Source organism: Pestalotiopsis fici, assembly GCF_000516985.1.
Source record: "Pestalotiopsis fici W106-1 unplaced genomic scaffold PFICI_Scf_3, whole genome shotgun sequence".
Classification (NCBI taxonomy): domain Eukaryota; kingdom Fungi; phylum Ascomycota; class Sordariomycetes; order Amphisphaeriales; family Sporocadaceae; genus Pestalotiopsis; species Pestalotiopsis fici.
In genome coordinates, this window is record NW_006917093.1 from 5,808,935 (window position 1) to 5,833,261 (window position 24,327).

The 24,327-nt window shown below is 50.4% G+C and overlaps 5 protein-coding genes across 5 annotated transcripts; 1 reads left to right on the forward strand and 4 right to left on the reverse strand.

Moving 5' to 3' along the window:
- Positions 1–3,004: 3,004 nt before the first annotated feature.
- PFICI_05876 (uncharacterized protein) lies at positions 3,005–5,695 on the forward strand (the record flags this gene model as incomplete). Its single annotated transcript, XM_007834457.1, has 4 exons — positions 3,005–3,217; positions 3,569–4,362; positions 4,430–5,356; positions 5,554–5,695. 4 exons carry the CDS (start codon positions 3,005–3,007, stop codon positions 5,693–5,695), a joined length of 2,076 nt encoding a protein of 691 aa, XP_007832648.1.
- Positions 5,696–6,247: 552 nt separating this feature from the next.
- Positions 6,248–7,169, reverse strand: PFICI_05877 (uncharacterized protein; the record flags this gene model as incomplete). Its single annotated transcript, XM_007834458.1, has 3 exons — positions 6,248–6,501; positions 6,573–6,831; positions 6,939–7,169. The coding sequence occupies 3 exons, from the start codon at positions 7,167–7,169 to the stop codon at positions 6,248–6,250; spliced, it is 744 nt and encodes a 247-aa protein (XP_007832649.1).
- A 1,768-nt stretch (positions 7,170–8,937) lies between these two features.
- On the reverse strand, positions 8,938–10,848 carry PFICI_05878 (uncharacterized protein; the record flags this gene model as incomplete). Its single annotated transcript, XM_007834459.1, has 1 exon — positions 8,938–10,848. The coding sequence occupies one exon, from the start codon at positions 10,846–10,848 to the stop codon at positions 8,938–8,940; it is 1,911 nt and encodes a 636-aa protein (XP_007832650.1).
- Positions 10,849–14,158: 3,310 nt separating this feature from the next.
- Positions 14,159–15,095, reverse strand: PFICI_05879 (uncharacterized protein; the record flags this gene model as incomplete). The annotated part of the gene is made up of 2 exons (XM_007834460.1): positions 14,159–14,407; positions 14,469–15,095. 2 exons carry the CDS (start codon positions 15,093–15,095, stop codon positions 14,159–14,161), a joined length of 876 nt encoding a protein of 291 aa, XP_007832651.1.
- Positions 15,096–22,455: 7,360 nt separating this feature from the next.
- Positions 22,456–24,012, reverse strand: PFICI_05880 (Guanine nucleotide-binding protein subunit beta; the record flags this gene model as incomplete). Its single annotated transcript, XM_007834461.1, has 5 exons — positions 22,456–22,476; positions 22,538–22,657; positions 22,721–22,810; positions 22,873–23,591; positions 23,883–24,012. The coding sequence occupies 5 exons, from the start codon at positions 24,010–24,012 to the stop codon at positions 22,456–22,458; spliced, it is 1,080 nt and encodes a 359-aa protein (XP_007832652.1).
- Between the last annotated feature and the right edge of the window lie 315 nt (positions 24,013–24,327).

The following is a 24,327-nucleotide window of genomic DNA, read 5'->3' on the forward strand; positions in this document are numbered from 1 at the left end:
ACCCAAAAAGTCTCGAGGCACAGCAGAATAGCTTCTGTTGCACCAGAGTAGTCTGAGTAAGAATAGGATGAACAGAGACGCAATTGACGCTGATTAGAACTCACTTAACTAACAAGCAACTGCAGGGTCTGCAGCAGATGAGAGTCCAAGCAAGTTTGTCAATCACTCTATTGATCGCGTTTGTGTCTCGTGTCGCGAGGGATGAAAGGAGTGGAGGAAAAGAGAAATAATCAATTCCGCCGAGAAGAGAGTCGAAGAGAAGCTGGGCCACGTCCCGAGAGAGGCTCTAGGCTCTAAGTAATTTAGAGGAGCAGCAGCTATGACCCCTAATCATAAAAAAGCGATGGGTGCCCAGGCACAATTTCAGTATGTAGCACAGGAAAAGAAAAAAAAAAAAAACACCCCCAAGAACCCACCCCACCCATGGAAGCCCGGCCTTTAATGAGGGCCTAGCTCCTTGCCTATCCAAATTCCGGATCATCCGTTCACAGCACCTAATTGGCATTTTGCGATCCCGCCTTTTGCGACTTTTGTCGATCAAGACCCCGATGCCGCATGGTTAAGAGTTTCTGGTCTGTTTCTAGGCTTGCAAGCTTGCCATAAGTTCAGTTGCCGGATCCAAAGCCCAAAGGACAGAGCTCCCAAAAAGGGCCCGCCCGATGCGATTTGCTGCCTAAGCGGACTGATGAGTTGCACAGGGGACCCGGATCTGCCCACTCTATTTCTACACAGCAGCAGCAGCAGCAGCAGCAGTAGGAGCATGTAGTATTTTGCCTTTATTTCCTTTTGTCCTCAATGCAATCCACCTACAAGGTGTCGTACGGGCAAGACGGGCGCATGTACCCAGCATCGGTGTCCACCCAAAACCCGAACTCCAGACTGCTGCCACTAGGTAGGTACTCCTCAATCCAGGTACGCAGGGTCCACGACCGAAAGAGAACCCGAAAACTCGCGTTAGGGTTCCCGGAAAAAAAAAAAGATATCAACAACACCATGGACTCCACCATCGCCCATCCGCATGACCAACTATGGGCAGATGGTGAAAGATGCCTCTACCTTATTTGGTTCAGAGCGCTAACATAGTCGAGCATCTTTCCGACCTACTTGTCGCTCACCGACATATCAACCATCATGATACATAAGCGACTACGGATGAGAAGGGTAGAGAGTAGCTGGAGCTTACCAAGCATATGGTGAACTATCTAGGCTAAGTTGAACACCAACTCGCTTCCAACTCGCTTCAAGCTCGCTCACCTTACCCATCTCGCCAAGCGTCCATCCAATCTTGAGAAGCATCGAGTCCATTTTCCTGCACGGAACTACGGACTTCGTGTGCCATAGTTCAATGCAGCCTCGCGGAGATTCCCTGGCGTCCAGTCCGGATCTTACATCATTCAATGTTCTTACTTGCATGGAGACTGGTAAGTGCGTCTACATAGAGCTGGTCATCCATACTTTACAAAGTCAATTTCGAGGCGGCTAGTCCTATTGGCAGGGTCGATATTGTATCGTCATTGTCATGCGAGAACAAACTTGAGAACCGGCCTGATCGTAGTCTGAATGGACAATCAGATGAACCATGGTCCCAAGTAGTAGTAGTACCCGTAGTAGCGCCCAAGTGTCAAGTAGACTGGGGCCGAGCCAGGTACTGGGGTCGGCCGCCTCTGATTTCTCAAAATCTTTCCTGCAAATGTTGCTGTATCAGCAGCAGTCACTGGCTCGTTATGTATCGGGACCGTTTTGCTACCCCGTTGGATTGATGGCCAGGCATGGCGCAGACCTGGGTTGAGATCAATGGATATGAAGTTGTGTACCCAATGTATACTCGGTACACCAATGGAAGATGCAAGTTGCCAAGATGAAAAGAATCAAGGTCAGCATCTGCAGCTCGGGTCTATCTCATCAGTCAGCAATGATTCTCAGCTGATTCGTCCTCGGAGGCCTCGGCTGCGCCCGGGCGACCCAGGCCCCATTGCTGTTGTGCTCAAAATAGCTCCTCGTCCTCTCTCACAACAGCTTCATTAGCGATGCATGCAGCACCTCTCTGAATGCACACACACACTCTCCAGAGCCTCCAATCTCACGTAGAAGAAAAAACCACACACTTGACTAGAGCATGCAATGCAAACGCAGTCCGTCCTTCACTCTCAACTCTTGCTAATTGTCGACGCATCAATGTCGGCAGTGGACGGTCATTTACCGTACTATCCGCGGGTTCGAATTTGATTGGTTAGAGGCGGCTTCCGCCGAAGCAACAGGGGAGTTTTGAACGATTGAGACTTGTAATAATAATGGAGTCGGTCAGTCGTGTGTGTGTGTGTGTGTGTGTGTGTGCGGAATTGAATAGTGCAGTACTGCATCAAAGTATTCGGTATCCAATGAACAGGACGGACGGCTCAGTAACCAATCTCCACTGCATCTATCATATTCAGGTACTGTACGTCAAGGTATGTACGAAGTGCTCAACTCAATCCAACAATGGGAATCAGTGATTGTAAAATAGATGGAAAACCCGACAGAAAAAAAGAACAGTAAGGGTTTAATGAATAGAGCCGTCGGTAACCATCCCCCTTACCTAGATTAATTCCTTTTTATTGCCTACGAGGCTCCCCGTCTCCCCCGCCCAGGCATCGGGGAATCCCATCAGCTTACAGAAGGTGCCGAATTGATCATGGCTCTCAACCCTCCACTTGCCTCTCCGTCAGAAGCCGAAATCGATTCCGCCCGACATTTTAGCTTCGTTCGGAACCCCGATGTACGGAAGGTGGGACCACGATCACCGCTCCCCCAAACCAACAATTCTCCTTAATTCTTGTTCTGGGGTTTTTGGTTTGGTTTTTTTTTTTTTTTTTTTTTTGAATTCGTCGAGGTCTCATAGATTGACTCGTGCTTCACAATTTTCATTGCAGAGTACATCCTCTTCCGGGTTTTCCCAACTCGAATTGAGGGACCAATTTATTTCTCCCTCCAGATCGTCAGCACCAAAAATAAAATAAAAAAAAGGATGGGTTCCCAAATTGAGCCGCTCGAGCTATGGCGGCATCCCAACCCCGAGTCAACGCAGATGTACAAGTTTCTGCAGCATGTCAAGAAAAAGTATCGTTTGGATATTGACGACTATCCCGGGCTGTACAAGTGGTCGGTTGAGAACGTGCCTGCGTTCTGGGAGGATGTCTGGCGATTCTGCGGTATAAAGGCTTCCAAGCCGTATACGGAGGTAGGCACTTCTTCCGATATAGGACTCCCAAAGACGAATCTCAGCTGGGAACGTGGAGTTTGATCGCTTTCACCACCACAGCCTTTGCCAATTCTATCATGCCTGCGCGAGCATCAGGGTCCAAGTCGATGAGTGCGTATGACATGCAAAATAGGTCGGGAGCAGCTGTGCGTGGCCCAGCCTGAGATCAGGCTGCGATGGACAGACACTATTGATGGACATCTCAAGACTGCCTGACATGACTGTGGAAGCCAATGATTCGTGCAGATATGATGGCTATAATACGACCTTCATGAAGCCTGAGATTAATGCTACACAGATACTCCAGAATTCAACTAATCAGTTATATAGGTCTTACCACCCAATGCACCAATGTACCCACGCCCAGATTTCTTTGCGGGGTCCTTGTTGAATTTTGCGGAAAATATGCTCCATCCCAAGGGCAGTAATGTTTCTGATGACTCGCCTGCCACTATCACTGTGACCGAAGTTGAGGGCAAAGAGGTTACGACAACTTGGGCCCAGTTGCGGGAAGCTGTGCGCAAATGTGCCAATTCTCTGCGAGCGGCCGGGCTGAAGCCCAAGGACAGGGTGGCAGGTTTTGTATCGAACCACCACCAGGCCATTATTGCAATGTTGGCGGCCGCTTCTATCGGAGCCGTTTGGACAGGCATAAGCCCCGACAACGGTGTAAGTGCTGTACTGGATCGCCTTGCGCAAATTGAGCCAAAAGTCCTCTTTGCAGATAATGGAATGGTCTACAACGGCAAGTCGTGGTCATCTACCGCCAAGACCCTAGAGATTGTCGACGGGCTCAACGGAAAAGGACTGGAGCTCGTGGTCGTCATCAACAACATAGCGGTCGAACTAGGACTGGACGAGATCAAGGACAAGGGATTCAAGGCTGTCGACTACGAGGGTTTCCTCGACCAAGGGACGGACGGCGGTAAGCTGGAATTCGAGCAACTCCCTCCATCGCATCCGCTCTATATCCTCTACTCGAGTGGCACAACCGGCCTTCCCAAGGCCATTGTCCATACGGCACTTGGTACGCTGATCCAGCACAAGAAAGAACTTTTCCTGCACTGTTCTGTCGACGCTAGCTCCACTATGCTTTATTATACAACCACCTCTTGGATGATGTGGTACGTGATTCTCTGACGCATTGAAACAGTCTCAGATGAGTTGTACAGGATGTTGACAGTTGAACAGGCACTGGTCCATAGCCGCACTTTCATGTGGTGCAACTCTAGTCTTGTACACGGGTTCCCCCTTCAAGCCTCACGGGCACTTGTCCATCCCTAAGCTTCTTGCCAAGTACAAGGTGACGCACTTTGGGACGTCGGCAAGCTATCTCACGACGCTCGAGTCGAATGACCTCATTCTCGAGAAGGAGGGCATTGAGCTCCCGCATCTACAGGCCGTGTACTCGACAGCATCACCGCTGCCGCCATCGACTTTTTCATACGTGTACCGGGCGTTCCCATCTAGGATTAATCTCGGCTCTATCACGGGTGGCACAGACATCATTTCGCTTTTCGGAGCGCCATGCCCGCTCCTGCCTGTTTACGCAGGCGAGATTCAGTGTGCTGGACTGGGCATGGCGATTGCCGTCGGTGATTCGGTCACAGGCGAACCCACACCCGGCGAGGACGGTGAGCTCATCTGTACGGAGCCGTTCCCGTGTCAACCATTGACCTTCTGGGGCCCCGGTGGTGACGACAAATACAAGGCGAGCTACTTTGAACGGTTTGAGGCCCGGCCTCTTAAGGGTCCAATTTGGCATCACGGCGACTTCGTCCGCATTGACCCGCGCACGGGCGGTTTGACCATGCTAGGCCGCTCTGATGGCGTACTCAAGCCGAGCGGTGTGCGTTTCGGCTCGGCCGAGATTTATAACATCTTGACCAAGTATTTCAGCGGCGAGGTAGAGGACGCCGTCTGCATCGGCCGACGCCGCGAGACGGATCGTGACGAGACTGTTTGCTTGTTCGTTGTCATGTGCGAGGGGCGGGCCTTTAGTGAGGACTTGGCCGAGAGGATTAAAACCATGGTCCGGAAGGAGCTCAGCCCGAGACACGTGCCGGCCGTTGTGGAGGAGGCCGGAGGCGGCATCCCGAGGACGAGCAACGGAAAGAAGTAAGTCGTTTCCCCTTCCCTTTTCTCTTTTTACTTGCGCTTTTCTCAATCCACGCCTTTTCTCGATCTCTGCGTCCCTCAAATAGGACCACGACAAAGACCTAGGTGTTATGAGATTCATCCCTTGTTATTTTCTTGTCCCAGACCGGAAGAAAATGGTGTGCAAGAACACATGCTGACTCTATGCACTTTCACAGGATCGAGGTTGCGGTTAAGCAGATTCTTTCGGGCATCAAGATCAAGACCAACGCCAGCGTTGCCAACCCGGAAGCCCTAGACTGGTTCCAGAACTGGGCTTCCCAGGGCACCAAGAGAAAGTTGTCTCAAGCAGCAAAGTGAGCAAAGTCAGGGCGCAAAAAAAGAGTCTGTGAGGTTTGGAAAGACAGGCATCTAGCACATGGGGGCATTTGTGACTAACGAGGATCCAAATCATAGAAAGAGATGGTAATTTTTGCGCTCAATTGGAGCAAAAAAACAGAAAGCAATCAAACTGGATAGTTGTGGAAAATATAGAATGAATTAATCTAATCAATGTGTTGGGGGGGAATCTGTGTTTTATTCATGATGTGATTTCGTGACGTGGTAAAGCTCATGCAGTGTGCTGTCCGAGGGGCTTTTGTAGTCCCAAGATGATGGACTATCTTCTCAAGATAGAGATAACTGCACGGATCTATGTTGTGACTATGGGTTTATTCTCTTTTGGGTAGGGGACTTTCTTTCTCGTCCTATTCAAGCCCACCGTTCCACCTAGAGGATGTCCGTCCCTTCGGCAACGAGTAATATGCCCGGTGGGAATATCGTTGACTTGTCGAAAATGGGAAGGGTCCATGCGGGTGTGGTTCTTTTCGGTCTTGATTGATCCTTCTCGACTATTCAGCTAAGGGCTGACTTTTACGAAGAGGCCTCTTTGGTCTCCTCTGCCTCCTTGGGAGCTGCGCTTTCGGCCTCGGAGGCGCCAAAGAGGGCCTCGTTGTCCTTCTGGGCCTGGAGGAAAGCATCCTTGAACTGGTTGGCGTTCTCCGAGTTGGCGAAGCGGATAGCAAGCGTGACGGCCTCGGGCTCGCCCTCGCTCACATCAGCGGCGGCGTTCCAGACCCAGGATCGGTCACTGCCGACGTTGGGAGACAGCTTCATATCGGGGACAACTAAGGAAACATGTTAGTTGGCTTTGTCGCTCTGACCCAGCGCGGCCAGTGTTGACGGGCAGGATACGTACCGTAGTGGTTGGCGCAGACCTTGAGGGTCTTGTCGCGGCGCATCACGAGTCTGGTCTTGCCGTTCTCCTTGTGCTTGAGCAAACGGACGTCACCGGTGCCGCGCTCCTTCCACTCGCTTGACTCGCGCACAAACTTGAAGAGCTTGGCACGCATCTTGAACTTTTGCTCCTCGGCTTCCTCGTTGGTCTTGACATCGACCTTCTCAGTCAACTTGACGACAGGCTCGAAGTGGACATCCTCGGACTCGGGAGCTTCGTCCTATAAAAGTGGCGGAACAAGGTTAGCATATGGACATTGTTCCGGTATTCGAGCGACGGTGTGCACAATCACAGCGGTGTCGCGTCGAGATGTGGGAAAATTCGTACCTCGCCAGCGGCAGCGGCAGCATCACGCTGGGCCTTGGCGCTTCCAGAGTTGTCACCACGGTCCTCTTCCTCGTCCTTCTTCTCCTTCTTCGCGCCACCTCCAAACATGGAGAAGACAGAAGAAGAGGTCACGGAAGGCTTGGCCTCCTCAGTGGCGGTGGTAGCCTCAGCGGGGGCCGCCGCGGGGGTGGTCTCCTCGACCTTGGGCTCGGTGTTCTCAGTAGAGCTCATCTTGTCTTTTGTATATGTCAGATTTGCTTAAAACAGAAGCTCTGGTGTGAAGACGCAAAGGTTAGTCAGGGAAAAAGACAATGGATAGGCAGGGAGATGAAAAGATGGGCGGGGTGTGTGGGTGCCCGAGAGAAAGAAGGAGGGGCTCTGACTCGGCGAGTAATATTGCCAAAGACAGACAAGCTATATGTCGCAAGCGCTCTGAGCTGGAGTTATTACTGACCTTTGGAGAAGGGGTGGTGGGGGGTTAAAGAGAAAAGGCTGCGATTTGAAGCTTTACGAAGAGGGAAAAGCTACTTGATACGTCGCAGGTGGCCTGGAGATTGATGTTTGGTTGTGGTAGAAATGAAAATATGCGGTCCCTGAGCGGTTGCTTTGAAGGGCGGCACGCAAACAAATGGTCCCAAGTGCCAGCCCAGAAAAAAAATGGAGGGGAAGCACACGCGCGCACTTTGGCTTGGGTTGTCTACCTAGTACCTACTAAAACTACATAGCTAACCTGATAGGTCAGTACATGATGATTTAGGCAGGCTTTTGTGTGGTAAAATTGCCCGCAATTTTTTTTTTTTCCTGCCTATTAAATTCCATGGCTCCTTGCCCCTCCTTGACTTGACGGTCCTTTCTGCCCGTCAGCCAGGTGGGGTGAGAATAAGGTACAATCCACACCCAAGCAAGCAGAAGAGTGACTTTGGCAATCAATAGCTTGCCCCCCCCCCCCCCCCCCCCAAAGTGCCAATTTCCAGGGTTCAATCAATCATCAACTAATGTAACTAACTGCTTCCTCTACTGTACCTACATTCATTTAGTTCTTGGCATCTTCAATGTTGTGTTTCAATTTTCTTTACACCGGCAGTCTAGCCAATAAGTACACTTATTTCAACTATCAAGAGACTTTTTCAACCGACGAGACACTTTTCATGTAGGCTCTTTTACTTGAATGCTGCACAGCCAACTGGATACCAACCAGACTTCAGGTCTATTATAGACTCTATAATAGTTCTACTTCCCCACATGACTGGTATGTGACAGCACGAGCATACCCGAGACGGATGCCTCACGAGCTACGCTGCAAGACTGAACTAATGTTTTCCGAGATTCAATTAACTTCACGTTGCTGATTGAGCTGGCCGCAGATTTTCGGAACAAAGCTATGGCAGTACGTCATCTACAACAATGATGCCACTTGAATGCCCGGAGTCCAAGATCAAATCACGATGCCCCTGATATGAATTCTGCTATGGGGGCAGTTGGATTAGACTTCTGTGCTTGCTGTCATATGATGCCAAGCAGTGACATTGCATCTATACAATCAGTCTCGGACCTCACTTCGCTTCTAGCACTGCTGATACGTATAGTGAATTGTATCATGACGACAAATGACTGTGACTTGTTGATAAAGGACTCGATTGGCTTTCCTATCTAACCGTGATATCTCGCAAACTTATACCATCTGCTACAAGACATGGCTTCCTGCTCTGGGTTGTCTATCATGCAAAGCCATTGAGCGGTCGAGGCGCGTACTTGTCCTCGCTGTCCAAGTAACTCCGAATCATCAATTAGTACCTTTATTCATGCCATTTCCCTCATGATTTGTGCATTTGGGCCTCTCGAGACCCCCATCAACTAGGACCGGGGAGGCTAAAACCATAGACCTCAGTTCGCAGCACAAGGTCAAATCCATACTACAACCTGAAACGCCTGCCCTGACCAAAACTGACCGACCGAGGTATAATTACGAGACAAAAACAAAAACAAAACCGGATCAAATCTAGACAGCTTCCATATTGAATCTCCAGAAGCGGGGTTTTGCCTCGCGGTCGCTTTCCCGAGCCATCTGCTTGTGGAGTGCTCTGATTTCCTTCTTGGTGAGCTCTGCTCTGGCGCGGCTAGCAACAGCAGCTTCCTCCTGCTTCTTCTGATAGTATGGGCTGGCTGCAGCCAAGTATTGTTCATACTTTGCATCCTGACCACTCCAACGAAGCCATTGCAACTTGGAATTCAGTTGTGCTTGGAGGATGAGAAGCGCTGCCTCGTCTTGGAGATCCTGAGCCGTTCGCCATAATTCCTTTTGCGCCTGCTCGACGCGGCTCTCCGAAAACGAAAGTGGCGATTTGACAAACTCGGCAAAATGACCAGGTAGGCTCAAAGCGGAGTTGGCCATGTCTTGGAACCCTTGTACAATCGAATCGGTAATGGAGGCTGATGCAGGCATCATATCGAAAGCTGGGCTACATGTCTCCTCGACCCAAGTCGTTGTGCCGTTTAGCGTGTCTGCGACTGAGTGGGCAAAGTCCTTCAGGAATTGCTTGCCAGCATCGAAAGCGTCCACAATAATGAAAGTGCCAAAGTTGACGCGAAAAGTCTCCTTGATCTTTGGCTTGCGTGTGGTGGCGATCGAGACGTCGAGTACGCCATAAGCTTCCTCATGAGGAACCTTGATGAGGAAGCCTTCGTCAACAGTAGTGATTCTGGCAGCGTCTGACGATACATCATGCGTGCCCCGGCTGACAGAGATCATGAGGGCTCGCTTTGCAAGCCAGGATGCCTTGATTTCCTTAGGAACCCTGAGTAAAATCTCATTGCGGCCATGAACCGAGGCAGAGCAGAGACTGGGACTCGAATACAAATTCGACTGAGGCGAGACACTAGCAACGCTCTTGAGAGTCGAAGTTGTTTGCAAAGCATTTGGCTGAGATTTAGTGGAGGCAGTCATAGGTGTTGTCATGGCTGTGGTCGCCACAACATTTGGGATAGGTTGAGTGGCGATAGATGAGACCGAAGCTACTGGTACTGTCGTCAAGGTGCCAGTGTATGCGCTCACATTGCCCTGCATGTACTCTTTGATAATCGCGCCTGTGATGAGTAGCGGCATGAGTAGCAGAGAATACAATAGTCGCTTGCGCAGGAGGGGGTTGTTCTCCAGGTGGTCCACGGCCATGTGAGCCAAATTTCTAGCAGAGGGTATGGCCAAGAAGCCATTGCCATCGGATGGACCAGCGTGGTCGGTTCCATGGTGCTTGAAGAAACCACTGACCCTCATCTTGCGATCTCGAACCATGTCGGCGTTGTCGTGTTGCGAGAAAGAGGTTCGTCGTGAGATGTGGGCAGAGTCTGGCGTGAACAACTCGGTGGGATGCTCGAGACTTTGCTCAGCCATGGACATATCTGCTTCGTTGTCCTCCTCCTCATCAGTCTCAGCAGCACTGTCATCAGCAGCATCGCCTGCATGCTCTATGTCCATGATATCGTCATCAGAAGAGTCCGTATCGACGTCATTAGTGTAGACATCTGTGCCAGTGTCGGTATCGGCAAGACTCTGTACATCGTCGCCGATTTCAGATGCAGGATGCTCATAAGGCGAGTCAGCCACATCGGAGTGGCCCTCCACATCGGCATCAATGATGTCGTAGCCATCAGTGATGCTGGCATCCAGCGGATGGTTGTCGGGGATATTGAAGGGGCGCATCATGTCTGGATGGCTCGAGGAAACCCAGTTTGTAAGTCGTCTGTTCCCGGCCGGACGAGGAAATCGGAGACTCGGAACTGAACTCGAGGTGGTGGCCGCCCTTATGGGCGGTCCTGGGAAATGAGTATGGTTGCCTGGCGGAGTGGTATTAGCTTGCTGCGGAAGAGTGTCGGAGATGTTGTCGGTCGGAGCAGGGTATCCAGGCTGTTCCATAACTCGGCGAGAGATGACCTAGGCCCGGCTCACGTCATGCCTCAGATTCACCGTGATAGCTTGGTAAATCGAGGGTGACAGAATAGCAAGAGGGAAAATGGTGGAATCGAAACTGTTCTCCCGAGTGCTCTCGATGAGTGCGGGGCAATTCTGAGAGGAAGGCGTGATACAGGTTTGGGGGGGTAGCAAGACACCTCGATTGGAGAAGGGCTGACTTTGGTGGTCCTGCAGAAAGGCGGGTAAGAAAAGAATCAAAGCCGCAGCTGCATAGTTCCGACTTACGGTATTCTCCTAGATTTCTATTTTCTTATAGAAGTAGAAGCGCTGTGCAGAGTTTCGAAGAAGGGATGCAGCAGCGCTCAGGTAAATGTAGATAGGTCCTTAGGCAGTCACGGTATGTATCAAGGAGTTGAGTGTCGCCCTGGATGCCTACAATGTGGTCAGGATGGTAAGTCGAGCTGCCTTACACTGGAAGATAGGCAAGTAAGTGTATGGATAAGCACCCTCCCTCACTTCTGGGGAGCGTTGGAGGGGCAAGTGGAGAAAGATTGACCAGCCGGCGCCCCAGGATTAGCCAAGTCACCAATTAGTGCGTCTGCACTCCGTCAATGTACCTAAATCTGGCTGTCTGGGGGATCTGCCGTCATCAAGGACACTCGAGCGCTGCCTTCACTGATAATGTTCTGCTACATAGACAGATGGTCGTGTACTCACTCCTATGGTAGCTGAATGACTTGTTGTCCACTCGTGCTCCGGCAACAAGAATTTAAAATACCAGCTCTCTTCCCTTTGCTATGTTGTCTTGCTTCGCCGCGGCTTGTCAAGATGTGCGATGCGTGCTGGTTGTTCTGGCCCAAGGGGAGCGGGCACAGCTGGTGAGGTGGGTGATTCGACCTTGTCTTCTTTGTCCCTAGTAGATTTCGTGACATATAGTTATTGTTCCAATGATGCGGTACGAGGCATATAGATCTTCTTGTATCTCAAGAAAGCACATCTAAAGAAGGCGTGACAAGATGAGAAACCTCGCCAAAAATAAGACCCAGAGGGCTTGCAATATTTAAAAGGTGAGAAAATTGAATAAAATTTCGGTTCTCCTCTTTAAGTGTCCTGTTTTGTCAAATTCATGGGATCTCAAGGTTCTCAATTTTTTAAGATCTTTTTTTCCCCCTCCTCCCCCTAGAACAATTCTCATCAAACGTTGGATACCTTGCACAGGTGGCTCAGCGTCTCAGTCAAGGGACTGGACTTCACAGCTACATGCAACTATCTAGTACTTACACAAAATGTACCAGATGTTGCAGGGTGGAGAGCGTGCATGGAACTCAAAGTGGGGCGGGCTGAATTTGGGCAGTAACAACCTACCTGGACGGAATACCTACCGACTGCCACATGCACGTCTGGTCAAGTTTTGCATGAAAGATGAAATTTTTTGTGAACAAGAAGAAACCAAATTATCTGAATCCGATAAAGAGTCTAGTCGTGATTCTTGAGCAATTTGTAGGATCTCTCGGGGATTTTCAGGGTGTCACAACTGTTCCTCGTAGCGTAGATGCAATACGTGTGCATAGTATAATCAATCATCAATGACAGCGGGTCTAGTATCAGTTATCGCAAACATTGAGGGGCAGAAGACTGATCCCTGCTAGAGCCCTTGATTAGGCGCTCACGAGTTCCTTTCGGACCATCCACCAGACAGACCAAGACCGCGGGGGCGTTTGTTACTACATTAAGGTAGAAGCACATTCGGCGAATTACATGCGACCTAGATTTGATACGATGAATGAGACATGACCGTACCCTTTGCTTGAATGTTATCGCGGCAAGAAATCGAAAGATTACTCAGGAGCTATTGTCCATCACAGCAGCAAGCAACCTTGACTCTACTGTTCCGGCGAATGCTCATATCTTCTTAAGTATCAGAATCCGGCCAGTTACCATGTCTTGTTTTATGCGGGAGTCCGCCAGAGCAGCGCCGGAGGATATCCACAAAGTTCCTCTAAAAGAAGAACTTTTGGTTTTGAGCAGACCAGTTGGCAATAGTAGTGCTACGTGGAATGTACTTAGGCCCTGGTGAGCCGCCGCAAGTTAGGGAGGGAGGGAAACCTGCCGCTATCTCGGCACGTCTCGATCTTGATTTCAGCTCACCGTTCCCATCGATGGTTGGTTTAAAAAAATAAAAAATAATACAACCCGCAATATGCGTGGACTTGAACCCAGCCATTCTTGAGATTCTAGGTGGTCATATGCTGTGGTGCCCCTCCAAGCCGCGCTTTAATTACATACCTAAGCTTGCGTCGTGGCCGAACCACAAAAAAACTAGACAATGCCGAATTTAATAATGGCCATAAAGGTTCGACCTCTCCTCTCCTAGATTATGTATTCGGCGGGGTGATAGTTCTTGTCAGTCTATCGCCGACCGCTACTGGCCGGGGTTCGGCAATATTAACGGGGTGATACTCGATCGGAAGTACAATGGGGACTGCGCAATGCAAGTAGTCTGAGTTTGTTTTTGAAGCTTCTGAGATCATTTATGGGAGGAGAAAAAAAAAAGATTCGCTTTGGCAGTTCGCAACCAGCATAGCTCATGTGAGCAAATAACTGATTTGTTTTGCACAAATTTCAATCTATGTATATATAGCTGCGAGCATGAATGCATTCTATATCTACATCCTTCCCAGTCCGGCGTTTTCGAATTACGAACACATTTGAAAATATAATATGCAGTCTTGGTCACTTGCAGGTTGGGGAGCACATGGTAGTGGAGGCATGTAACCATTGTTTTGATTCATTATTCTTATGACATCGTTGATCCGCCAAATATGATAGCATCTGTCCAGGTCTCATCATATATCCCAAAGAGACCCGATCAGGCTCACTATGCCTCCAAACGCCGAGACCCAATGAGGGACGTATAGAACGATTTCCCTTGTTGTTGAGTCTGACCAACCCAAACCTCTATAAGAAAAATCAAAATGCAATATAGAACATAATACAGGATACATACGTATATCTGTGAAGCGACAGATATCCGCAACCGTCAAGTGCACATTGGCCACCTATTGTTACAAATATGGGACAGTGACATGAATTGCTTGTCAACGTCTCATGGAAACTTTGCAGAAAGGACGACCTGCACCGCGGCCACCCAAGGTCAGGAAAGAATAGACCTAGTAATCGTATAAAGGGGTATCATATGCGCGCATAACCGAACATGCTTCTTCTTGAAAAGCAGAGAGATGATTGTAGGGAGCGTAAGAGATTCTGACACGGTCGTCAAGGCTGGCGATCCAGTTGAAAACAGTCAGGTTGATCATAGAACGCCGTTCTTCTGAAAGACCTTCTTGAGCGAGTCCGTATCGAAATCCTCATCCTCTGGAATCATGTCAATGATACCGGTCATGTTGGCAAAGAGATCTCCTTGGTTCCTGTAGGCGAGAATAGTAGGCACGGCAGCATTGTCAAACTCAATGTCCTCGTAGTGAATCTTGACAAAGTGAATGTATGGATGCTCGGTGACCAGTGGCCGCAATGCCTCGTGGATGAGACTTGACACTTGACACTATTGGGATCGTTAACTGCATTGTCTTTGAAGCGCTCTGGTGCGTCGCTGATGGTCTTACCTCATGGTCGTAAACAAATACCACAACGACCGTCTCTCTGCCAACCTTCTCAATCGCGTCAAGATAGCCGAGAGCGTCGACCGTGTCCATGCGGCCAAACATGCGCAGACTCGGGCTGGTTCTGCGATTGCGGACACCACTCTTTGCCTCTTGCTCAAGCTCTTGCCGCCTGGCATCCCGCCATTGCTGGAGAAAGGACTCCTCGTCCGCATCAAACTCGCCCTCACTGTCCTCGCTTTGGCTATTGGAGCCGGACTTGACGTTGTTCACGCCGAATACTGATCGCCTGGCGGCCCGGATCTTATCCCTCCACCTGGTCTGGCGTGCCTCCTCGTAGGCTCTGGCATCTGCAATGACACCCTTGACACCGGTGGCGCGTCCAGAGTCGAAGGCAGCCGGAGGCAGTTTGAAGTTGCCACCCTCCGAAGGGCCCTTGAGACTGGGCATACGCATGGCGGCGTCTATCTGTTCGTTGAGGTAGCGATCCTCTTCGTCTTCTTCGCTGTCGTTGTCTCGACGGTAGTCGTCTTTGTCCTCAGGGTGTACTCGGGGGCTGTCGCTTCCTGCGTTCTTGTTCAAGAGCTCTTGAAACTCCTCTTGGGCTGGTGTTGGGTTTGCGGAAGACATGATGGGCTGGCACGGGATGGGGGGGTACCGGAACAGTTTTATGCGCGTTGAGTGGTATGAAAGCAGGGTTCCTGTGAGGAAGGAAGAAAGCGTCCTTGGGGCTTTGGTGCCGGGCAGACCGCGTGTTTGTGGGCAGGGCAAAGAGCCAGTGTATCGGATGTGTGATCGAGGTGAGTGTGGTTGCCAGGATCAGGTTCTTTCTGGAACGAAAGCAGAAGGCAACGGTAGGCCCTGATCGGAGTTGGGGTACGGAATGGGCCCAGGTCGTAGTGCTACTGCATACGTAGAAATGCGGCGCAGGGAAAAGGTTGCGAGGGCAAAGAGGGCACGCGTTGAAGCCCAAAGACAAACACCCCTGGTCTGCGTCAGGACGTTTCAGGGTCAAGGAGTCTAGCCAATTGTGCTGGCTATGCCAAGCGTTGCAAGCCTAGTGTTCGAAGCTAAAGGGAGAATGCTTGTTAATATCGCGGAGCAGAGAAGATCCACGAGGAGAGGCAGTTGATGGGCGTGCTGGGATCAAAGTGACATCGGGGCTTCGTGGCGAAGAGGGGGAATAGATTGCAGTGCATGCGATCGTGGATCACAAAGGGAGGAGTTGCCATCCCAGAGAGAAATACTGTGTAAAGAGAGATAGAGAGAGGCGCAGCGGACGGGGTAGCGATTGGCGCCGTTGAAAGTTCCGGGTCTTACGGCTTGCCTGGGTAATGTGCTCGTGTCTGTGTGTGTTGTGTGTGGACGGTCTTGGCCGGGAGATACAAACAAACGGACAGAAATAGGCACGTACCTCTGTCGATTTGCTAGAGGATGGATGAATTCCTGCCCGCGGACGTTTGATTTGAATGAACTAACCTAGGGCTGAGTAATATCCCACCCTTGCAGAGAGATGAAGAGAGATCGGAAACAAAGAAGAAGCACGGGGAAGTTCTGGTTTCTGTCTACGGCCCAACAGCAGACAATCAGACGGTTGATCAAGCGATCAATGGGGGGGAAAACAAAAAAACGATCAGGCTGTGGTTCAAAGTTGGACGGCTGACGGAGGCTGATTTGGTTATTGATGCTGAAGTGAACCGAGGGGCGTTGTCGTGGCCAAAAGCAACAACAATCAAGTAGACAGACAGACGGACAAACAAAAAGACAGGAGACGGCAGGAGCGTGGTGACAGGGATCGGGGGGTAAAAAAAACGTGGCATCCACATGAAATCCGAGTTAATGCAGCTTGGCCCGCAGTCACCAGGATCCAATAGCAGGAAGCTGGGAGGTGCCACTTCTGGGCACCCAATTTTCCAATCTGCCGTTTCAACCTCGAGTCTCATCTACAGTATGCCAACACCCTCATCAGACCGCCAGCCAGAACACAAATACAGAGAATGATGATTAATTGTAATGAGCAAGCAGTAGCGGCACCAATTGCACACACGTAACGACTCTCGGCTTTTCAAGTGAAGTCTACGATAGCCACGTGTCTGTCGTCTGCATTTCTTGTCTTCTCCCCCGCACTGCTAGCCAAACTACCGTCCGTCCATACAGGGAGTAGGAGGAAGACACGCTGCACACCCTTGGGAGAGGCAGCTGAAGTACACCGACATCCCGATCCTCGAGGCTAAGCAAGGGAGTCTCTGCTGTCAACACGAATTGCAAATTGACGGGCTTAAAAGAGCCTTTGATAAGCCTCTGGCACTCGACGACGCTCGCTGTTCTACTGTGTACGATGTAACTCGTACATAGCAGTCCATCCAGAGCTGCGTTGCCTTGTTCATATCGCCGGGGTTGCTTTGCTACAGGGTCAAAAAGCAATTTATTAGCCGAATACGTGCTGCGTATCATTGCCAGGCTATAATTGAAAAACCGGCAAATCAGGTTTCCCTCAAAAGTTCCCCATTTGCATCCTGCCTGGCCATGATTCTCCGCTTCTTGACTCATGGGCAGTACCTAGTCAATGCAGCCTACGTATTTCCCCCAGTATAGCAGTCGGCAGTCATGCCATAGGAATGGCCTATACTCGTTTACCCAAATGCCGCGGGTGCTACCACTGGCACGGACGACGGGACCAACAAGTCGATCATCAACTGTATGACATCCGCCGTCTCCGGTCTCTTTCAAGGGACGTTGACACATGGAAGCTCAGGAGCGCCGTCGTCGATCCAATCTAGCTCCACCTGCAGCACAGGCAATTAAGAGTTCAACGTCGTGCTTCACGATTGGCAACTTGACAGCTTCAGGGCCCTTCAAGGGCTTTTCATACTGGGGGGAACCCAGTCATGCAAAAACATTCCAACCAGCTACTTCCTTGTCAAGTCCATCCATCTCACTTGGCGGATGCAGCAATGCCAAGGAGGAAGGATGAGAGAGAGACGGGTTAGGTATTATTCATCAATTGGGGCCAACTGATCGTGTGGTTTCACCATCATGCAGAAGCGTGCCCAAGTCAAACGACAGATCGAAACATCATGTCATTCTTCTTTTCTGTTCAGACGAGAAGACAAACAGAGCTGATGTCCCGGTCTCATCCCTGTCTTTCCATCAACAATACAGACTGAGAAAGCGTTGTTTGTAGCAACAAGAGTGGAAGATGTGATCCTTCGAGCATGCGAGACAGTGGCACATGAAGCAAACGGCAACTGGCGACTGCGTGTAAACATCCAAGGCTCTCGTCTTGGCGTCGCCTATTCGACGAAGCCGGTGCACACCGCATGTTGGAATTCGGAAGGGATGGTCAGGTGCCTCGCCGTGAGGCTTGCTGCCATGAATAGACTTGCCCGGTGCCAATGAGTCTCGAAGGAACTCCTCCCTTACCAGCTTTGGCTCAGCTGATGCGTTATCTTGCAGTACGTACTGTTGTTCATGATATTTTGGCTGTATACTATGTAGTAGTAGTAGTAGTACTGGAGTCTTGGTAGTCGTCCTCGTCGGTCAATGCTCGCTCTATCCTGGAATGAAAGCGTGCATAAAGGACTGTTGGCCCTTGGGGGAAAAAAGAACCGTCTCCATTCCTTCTGGAAGGCTGCGGGCATTCTAGCGTCGCCCAGTACAGACATACGTAGCACGTTCCAAAAATAGTCCAGGATGTCCTACTCGGTCCCCCCGGCGACTACATAGTATGAGGAGGCCCTGGATTGGGTGTCTATCTGCTCAAACTTGCCTGTGGTTCTATTACAATATGCAAAACTGCACACGATCCACGAACGATGGGGGGTTTTCTTTTTCTTTCTTTTCAGTATCAGCTCATGGCAGCATGAATGGAAATGGAGATGCCAATCTCTCCTTCCATGCCCGGAAGGCCATTTATGCAAGGCGCAGTTTGTATTCTGTACGATTGCGCATGCGCGTACGTGTGAAGAAACGTTATGCAGCAGAATGGGTCCATTTGAATCAATCATATATGCATTGTCGATAGCCGAAGACGGGCAAGGGAATTTAACAAGAGGTGGCCGCCGCGCCACTGGCCTGCATTTACAGCAGGTAGGCAGGTATAAGGGGCTGGGGGGTTGCACTGTCAAAGTACCTACCGATGCAAGCCGGCCAGGACTCGTGACAATTGCCAATCCTGGGGTGCCGTCTACAAGAGTAAAGGCCATCTCAAAAGACCGAAAGAATCATGTTGCAAATTGGCCGGTCCCTGGCTTGTTGTAGTTTCTCGAGAGGATCCCGAGTTCCGTTGGGGCAGCCAGATCGTCGTTTAGTCATTTACTAATAACAGCTGATCCCGCTACAGGTAGTACCCGACATGACAGCTTCCTACGACCTGGGACATGCTATTACATCCAATACTGCTGCTTGCTTACTGCCTTGACGACAGGGTTGGGCATGCCAACCTATTGCGACCTGCACACCCACAGCTCAGCTCGTTTCAGCTTTTCATCCACGTGGTAACCAGGCTACATCATGAACTTGACTGTCAATCCGGCCAACATCACATACATGGACGAGCCTGGATGGAAAACCAGCCCTTTTAGCGATCCTCCCAAACCAGAATTCTTACCTGTGTATTCGTAGGTTTCGTCACTACCTGTAGTTTCTCAGCTCGCCTCGTATGCGACCCCATGCAACAGAGGTCTACTCTACGGTCCGAGCAGATGGATGATCGACCGCGTCCCGAGCCTTTGTTTCAAACACGGGACCTAGTATCTAACCTACCTAAATGCGAGCCGCCCTACGATGACAGCCAAACCTTCAACTCGCACCTAGACGGGGACGGGCAAGAAAAGTCTGCCAGAACCTGTGACATCGTTTCTTTCTCTCTATTATCAGATGAGATTTTCCCTAACGTCAGCAAAAGTCCTCGTCCAAAATTTGACACTTCCGTCACCCAGCTGAAACGTCTGATCTTAGATCGATGATCTCACCACTACCCTTTACCATTCCTCTTTTCTTTTCTTCCCCATCCTTTCTCTAGATCAAAGCCCCCCCCCCCCTTTACCTCTAAAATTGTTACATTCTGATGTATCCATGGTGCAGTACGGCAGCCTTGTGCCTACGGACAATCAACTCGTCACGGGTCTTTCGAAACCTTGAAGCTGTTTGGGATCCATTCGTTGAGCCCAAAGCACCGTCATTGCTGCGTCCTCCATGCTATTGTACTCGCATGTTGGTCATCGTGGGGCAGCGAAGCGCCTGATTCGCCTCGCTGGATTCGCGTCAAGGCCGCTGGTTTCGGTATCTCAAAAGGATTGCCGTATCGAAGGAGACTTGATGGATGCCTGGCCTTGACAGGACTTGTACGAACCTGCTTCAGGGCCTTGCTTGGTCGACCTATTGAAGTCACCAATTCATGCGAATCTTCCTGTCGACACCATGTCTGCGAGGCTGATGAGCAGTACTCTTGAAGGACCGACTGCCCATTTGGGCCAGGACTGTTTCATGGGACGCTCGAATCGTCGACAACAACCAGTCCGAGTCTTGGTGTATTCATGCCTGGTCATGAACGCGGATGGAACATGATGACAGAGGTATTGATGACTTGTTGGGGGTCACACGCGGTCCGACAATATCTGTCCTCAATGGTTGCACTACACTATGAGCCATGCTGACCAGTGCGTCCCATTTCAGACAAATCTTTCAAATGCTGCTATTGCATGGTAGAAATGTGTATCATGGACTCGAAGCGTGTAAGCAAACGAGATTTCAAATGCACAACCCGAAGCAAGTCTTTTCATGTGGCTCATGGCACATCTGTGCAAACTGATGGTTCAACTTGCCATTACAGATCCACTGATTTCTTGGGAGCATTTCTTTTCTCCTTATTATTATCAATATTGAACTGGTCCATACTGATCAAAGCTATGCGCTCTGTTGAGTAGTCAACTATACGAGGCTGCTTGTGTTGACATTAAGTTGATAGGTCTCGAGCATTCCACGACTGACTGTTATCCATTTCGAGCGCAAAGCCGGGATGAAATGAGCCGCGTAGTCCCCGGCTGTACTCACCTTGCCATAGAAGTAGCGGTCTAGTCCTAGGATGTTGTTTTATTTTGACAAGAGCCACTGGGCTACCTTGCAACTGCCAATATATCGACGTCTGATACCCGATGCATGGTTCAACGGCCATATAGAAGGCTCTCTCCTCTGCAGGCTGCATGATGTACACTGCAAACGCTGCCTGTAAGAAAAACATGAAGCGAATCGCTCCGGTCAAAGGCCGGACCTTCAGTAGGCGGAATGTGATGGTCTCGTACCATTGTGGGCCAGTCGCTATCTACTTGCGTCAATAACACACAGACATGCAAAGAACACGAACCGACCATTTCCCAAGCCAGTCTCAAACCCGCCATGACGATAAGGTGAGCATATATCTTTGGTCTTGTAGCTCTCCACGGATCAGTCGTCCTCACCCGAGCAAAGGATATCGGTGTGGTAATCTCAGTCTACCACTGAAGAGTTCCTTTGGCTTTTTCCAGGTTTGAGGTGAGAGGGACGAGACCTGGGAGATTCATTCCAATACATGCACACGTTTGTCCAGTGTCCCAGCAGGAAAATTCGTATTACGATTCAAGTCGCGGGTAGGTATCAAGATGTGACCAGGGACGACTGTATGAAGGAGCGAATATTCCACCTGCTATTTGGGTCATGTCCTGGCGAGCAAGCATTCCACGACAAGTCTGCGAGGCGCAAGCCATTCCCACGAGTCACATAGCCATAACGCATGGCGTGTCTTGTTATCGAGTCGCTACAACCGAATGTGGCACAATTTAGGTTCAAGTAATTTTAACCGTCATGCATTATTATATGTTGGTACAGGGCCGGTGAAGGAGGCCTTTGATTCACTACGCTTCCTTTTCCAGTTCTCCCTCCCTGCAAATGCTCCTTCTCCGCTTGCTCTCTCTCTCTCGCACGCGCTCTCTCTCCTCTGCTTACCATCCATCCCTACATGCCGTATTCCATCACATAAGTTCGAATTCGAACTCGTAAAACTGTCTCCTAGCTCTCATGTCCACAAAAAGACGAAAAAACAAAACAAAAACAAAGCAAAAGGGAATAGAGACACAGGACAGGAGAGAAAGAATTCCGCAAAACAAAGAGCCAGTGTTTCCTCACGCCTCAGTATGCTCGTAGGTTCCTCTCGTCCACATGGTAGGTCGGCTGCCATGCAGTTAACGGCCTCCGAATTTTTTAAAATCTTATCCACATATCATGGTAACACATGCCTCTGTTGCCATCTACCATAACGAGATCGGGGGTGTCAAATAAAGCAAGAAAAGGAAATCAAAAAGAAGGAAACAAGGAGGAATCAATAGAGGCCGAACGCCATTTTGGCGGTAAAGATGGGGGGGTATAGACAAGTCCTAGCGGACAGTGCGTTTGTGAGAGCCGTCTTTTTTTCTCTCGTCACATCGACCACCTTTTCGACAAATTGCCTGCACCAAGACAAATACGGCGAATGCGTTGGGTGTATTCTGCCCGATTTCCACATTGGCCGTGGCCACCGGCCTGATAGGCGTCCAAATGTGACCAATTGGAAATGTACAGTCGAGTTCGTATGCTATCCTTGCCGATGGTTGGTAGAGTTGCCAACAGCAGGACTAGTGAGAGTCGGACAGAGACTGAAGCCGATGTCTTGAGACGGTTGAATCATATTATAGGCCATACCAACAATCGTAAGTCGACTGGCTAACGGCGAGTATCGGTTGTGTATCAAAGGAAAATGGTATTGCGAAAGAGGCTGTCGTGACTTCGTCTTGGATACGCCTTCTCTTTGAAAATTATAAGGGCGTATCGGGGTGAAATTAGTGCAAAATAATCACTTTGAAGAAGAGGTGAGAGGAGGCGCTCCAGTAACGTGCGTGGTGTCAGACAGTTTGCTCTCAAAAAGTCATCGGCCCGCCGTCGCTGCCGCCGCTGCCTTCGCGGATAATCATTTTGAGGTTTAGTAGGCCCAGATTTTAAGCTAGAACAATGATCAATCAGCCGGGGCTATCGCGTACCTGGAGACTCGAGAGAATACTTACGACTGAATCCCAAGAACCTGTGCACAAGCTGATACCATCGTTGCTAACACCCAGACAGCTGACACGGTTCTCGTGGCCCACCAGGGAGCCGACCTTCTCGCCACGGGTGATATCCCAGACCTATTGGCATGTTAATAATGCGGTTCATTTCCATCATGGTGAGAAGCGTCCTGGAAAACTCACCTTGCACTCGAAATCATCGTAACCAGCAAACAGCAGGCGACCAGAAACAGAGGTGGCGACGGAAGTAATACCACAAAGAATAGATTCCGACTAGAGATAAGAGTCAGTTTTATGTGAACGCGTTGCGAGTTTTTGACGTTAGCGTTACTTACACCATAGAGGTTCAGCTCCCTATCAGCACGAATATCGAAGAGTCGGCAGGTGGCGTCGTCGGAACCTGTCACGAAAGAGTGGCCGTCGGGGAAGAACTGAATGGCGTTGATATCGGACTCGTGGCCGGCGAATGTCTGAACGGCCTTGCCAGCACGAATATCCCACAGCTTGGCAAAAGCATCGCAGGCACCAGAAATGAAGGTGTTCTGGTTGGTGGGGTTCAAGCTGATGCTCATGACATCGCCAAGATGGTCGGCAAACTCCATGACCTTGGTGCCCGTCTCGATATCCCACTTCATACAAGTCATGTCACCAGAAGAAGTCAGGATGCTGCGGTCATTGATGAAGCGGCAGCAAGAGAGGTAACCAGCGTGGCCCGAGAGCTCGCGGGCGACACGGGTGGGACCATCCCGGTTTTGGTTGAGGTTGTAGATGGAGCAGATGTTGTCGAGACCACCACAAGCCACATAGTTACCGCTTGGAGCATATGCGCAAGTCATGACCCATGAAGATCGCAGCGGAATGGCATGAACCTTGTTTGTCGTGTACGCGTCCCAAATGATCAGCTTTCCATCCTGCGAGGCGGACACCAGGTGTCTTCTATCGGTCGACCAGTGCATGGCGTAGATCTTGGCCAAATGGCCCTTCAACGTTCTCTTCGTCTTCATCAGCTGGTTTCTGGGGATTGAGTCGTGCGACTGCTGCGACACGGCGCGCACTGCATAAGAAACATTTCATATTAGCACATGGGTCGATTAGAGAGATGCTGTCAAGAACATGACAGAGATGGCAGGGGTGAGATTATGGCATCGACTTGGGGCGCTGAGCAAAGCAAGCAAACGGCCAAGCAAACCAGCAAACAATCAATGAGAGTAGAGACCGATTGGCTGAAAGGGGGCGTAAATTGGGTGCGCGAGTTTGCGCGAACACGAGCAAATGTGAATGGAGCTCGCTCGCACGGCGGACAATTGATTGTGATGATGCATGAGGAGGGGAGCATTCAACTCACGAGTGGTGTCGGCCAATTCATCCTTCTTCCGCTTGATTCTGTCCTTGAGGGTTTCGGCCTCGCGCCGGGCCTGTTGAATGCGCGCCTGCATCGCCTCAGGCGATACATCGTTCGGCCGTTGTGAGTCCATGGCGAGATTTGACGTTTGAGAACACTGGTGAGCGTGCTGCTTGCCGACGGGGGCTTCGGAAAGGGGGGGTTGTTGAAAAAGGAGAGCGAGCAGAGAGCTGTGGCTCGTGGGGGGTGTGAGAAAGAGAGAGGAGCGGGTGGTCGGGTGAGAAGAGAAGCAGAGCGAGTGTGCCGACGACGAAGAGTTGAAAGGTTGCGCACGTTGGGTCAGGAGGAGGAACGACGACAACAACAACGACAGCAACAGACGACAACGAGGTCGGAGATGGGGGGTGGTGGTTGTTGTTGTTGGGTTGTGGTTTGACGGCAACAGCGA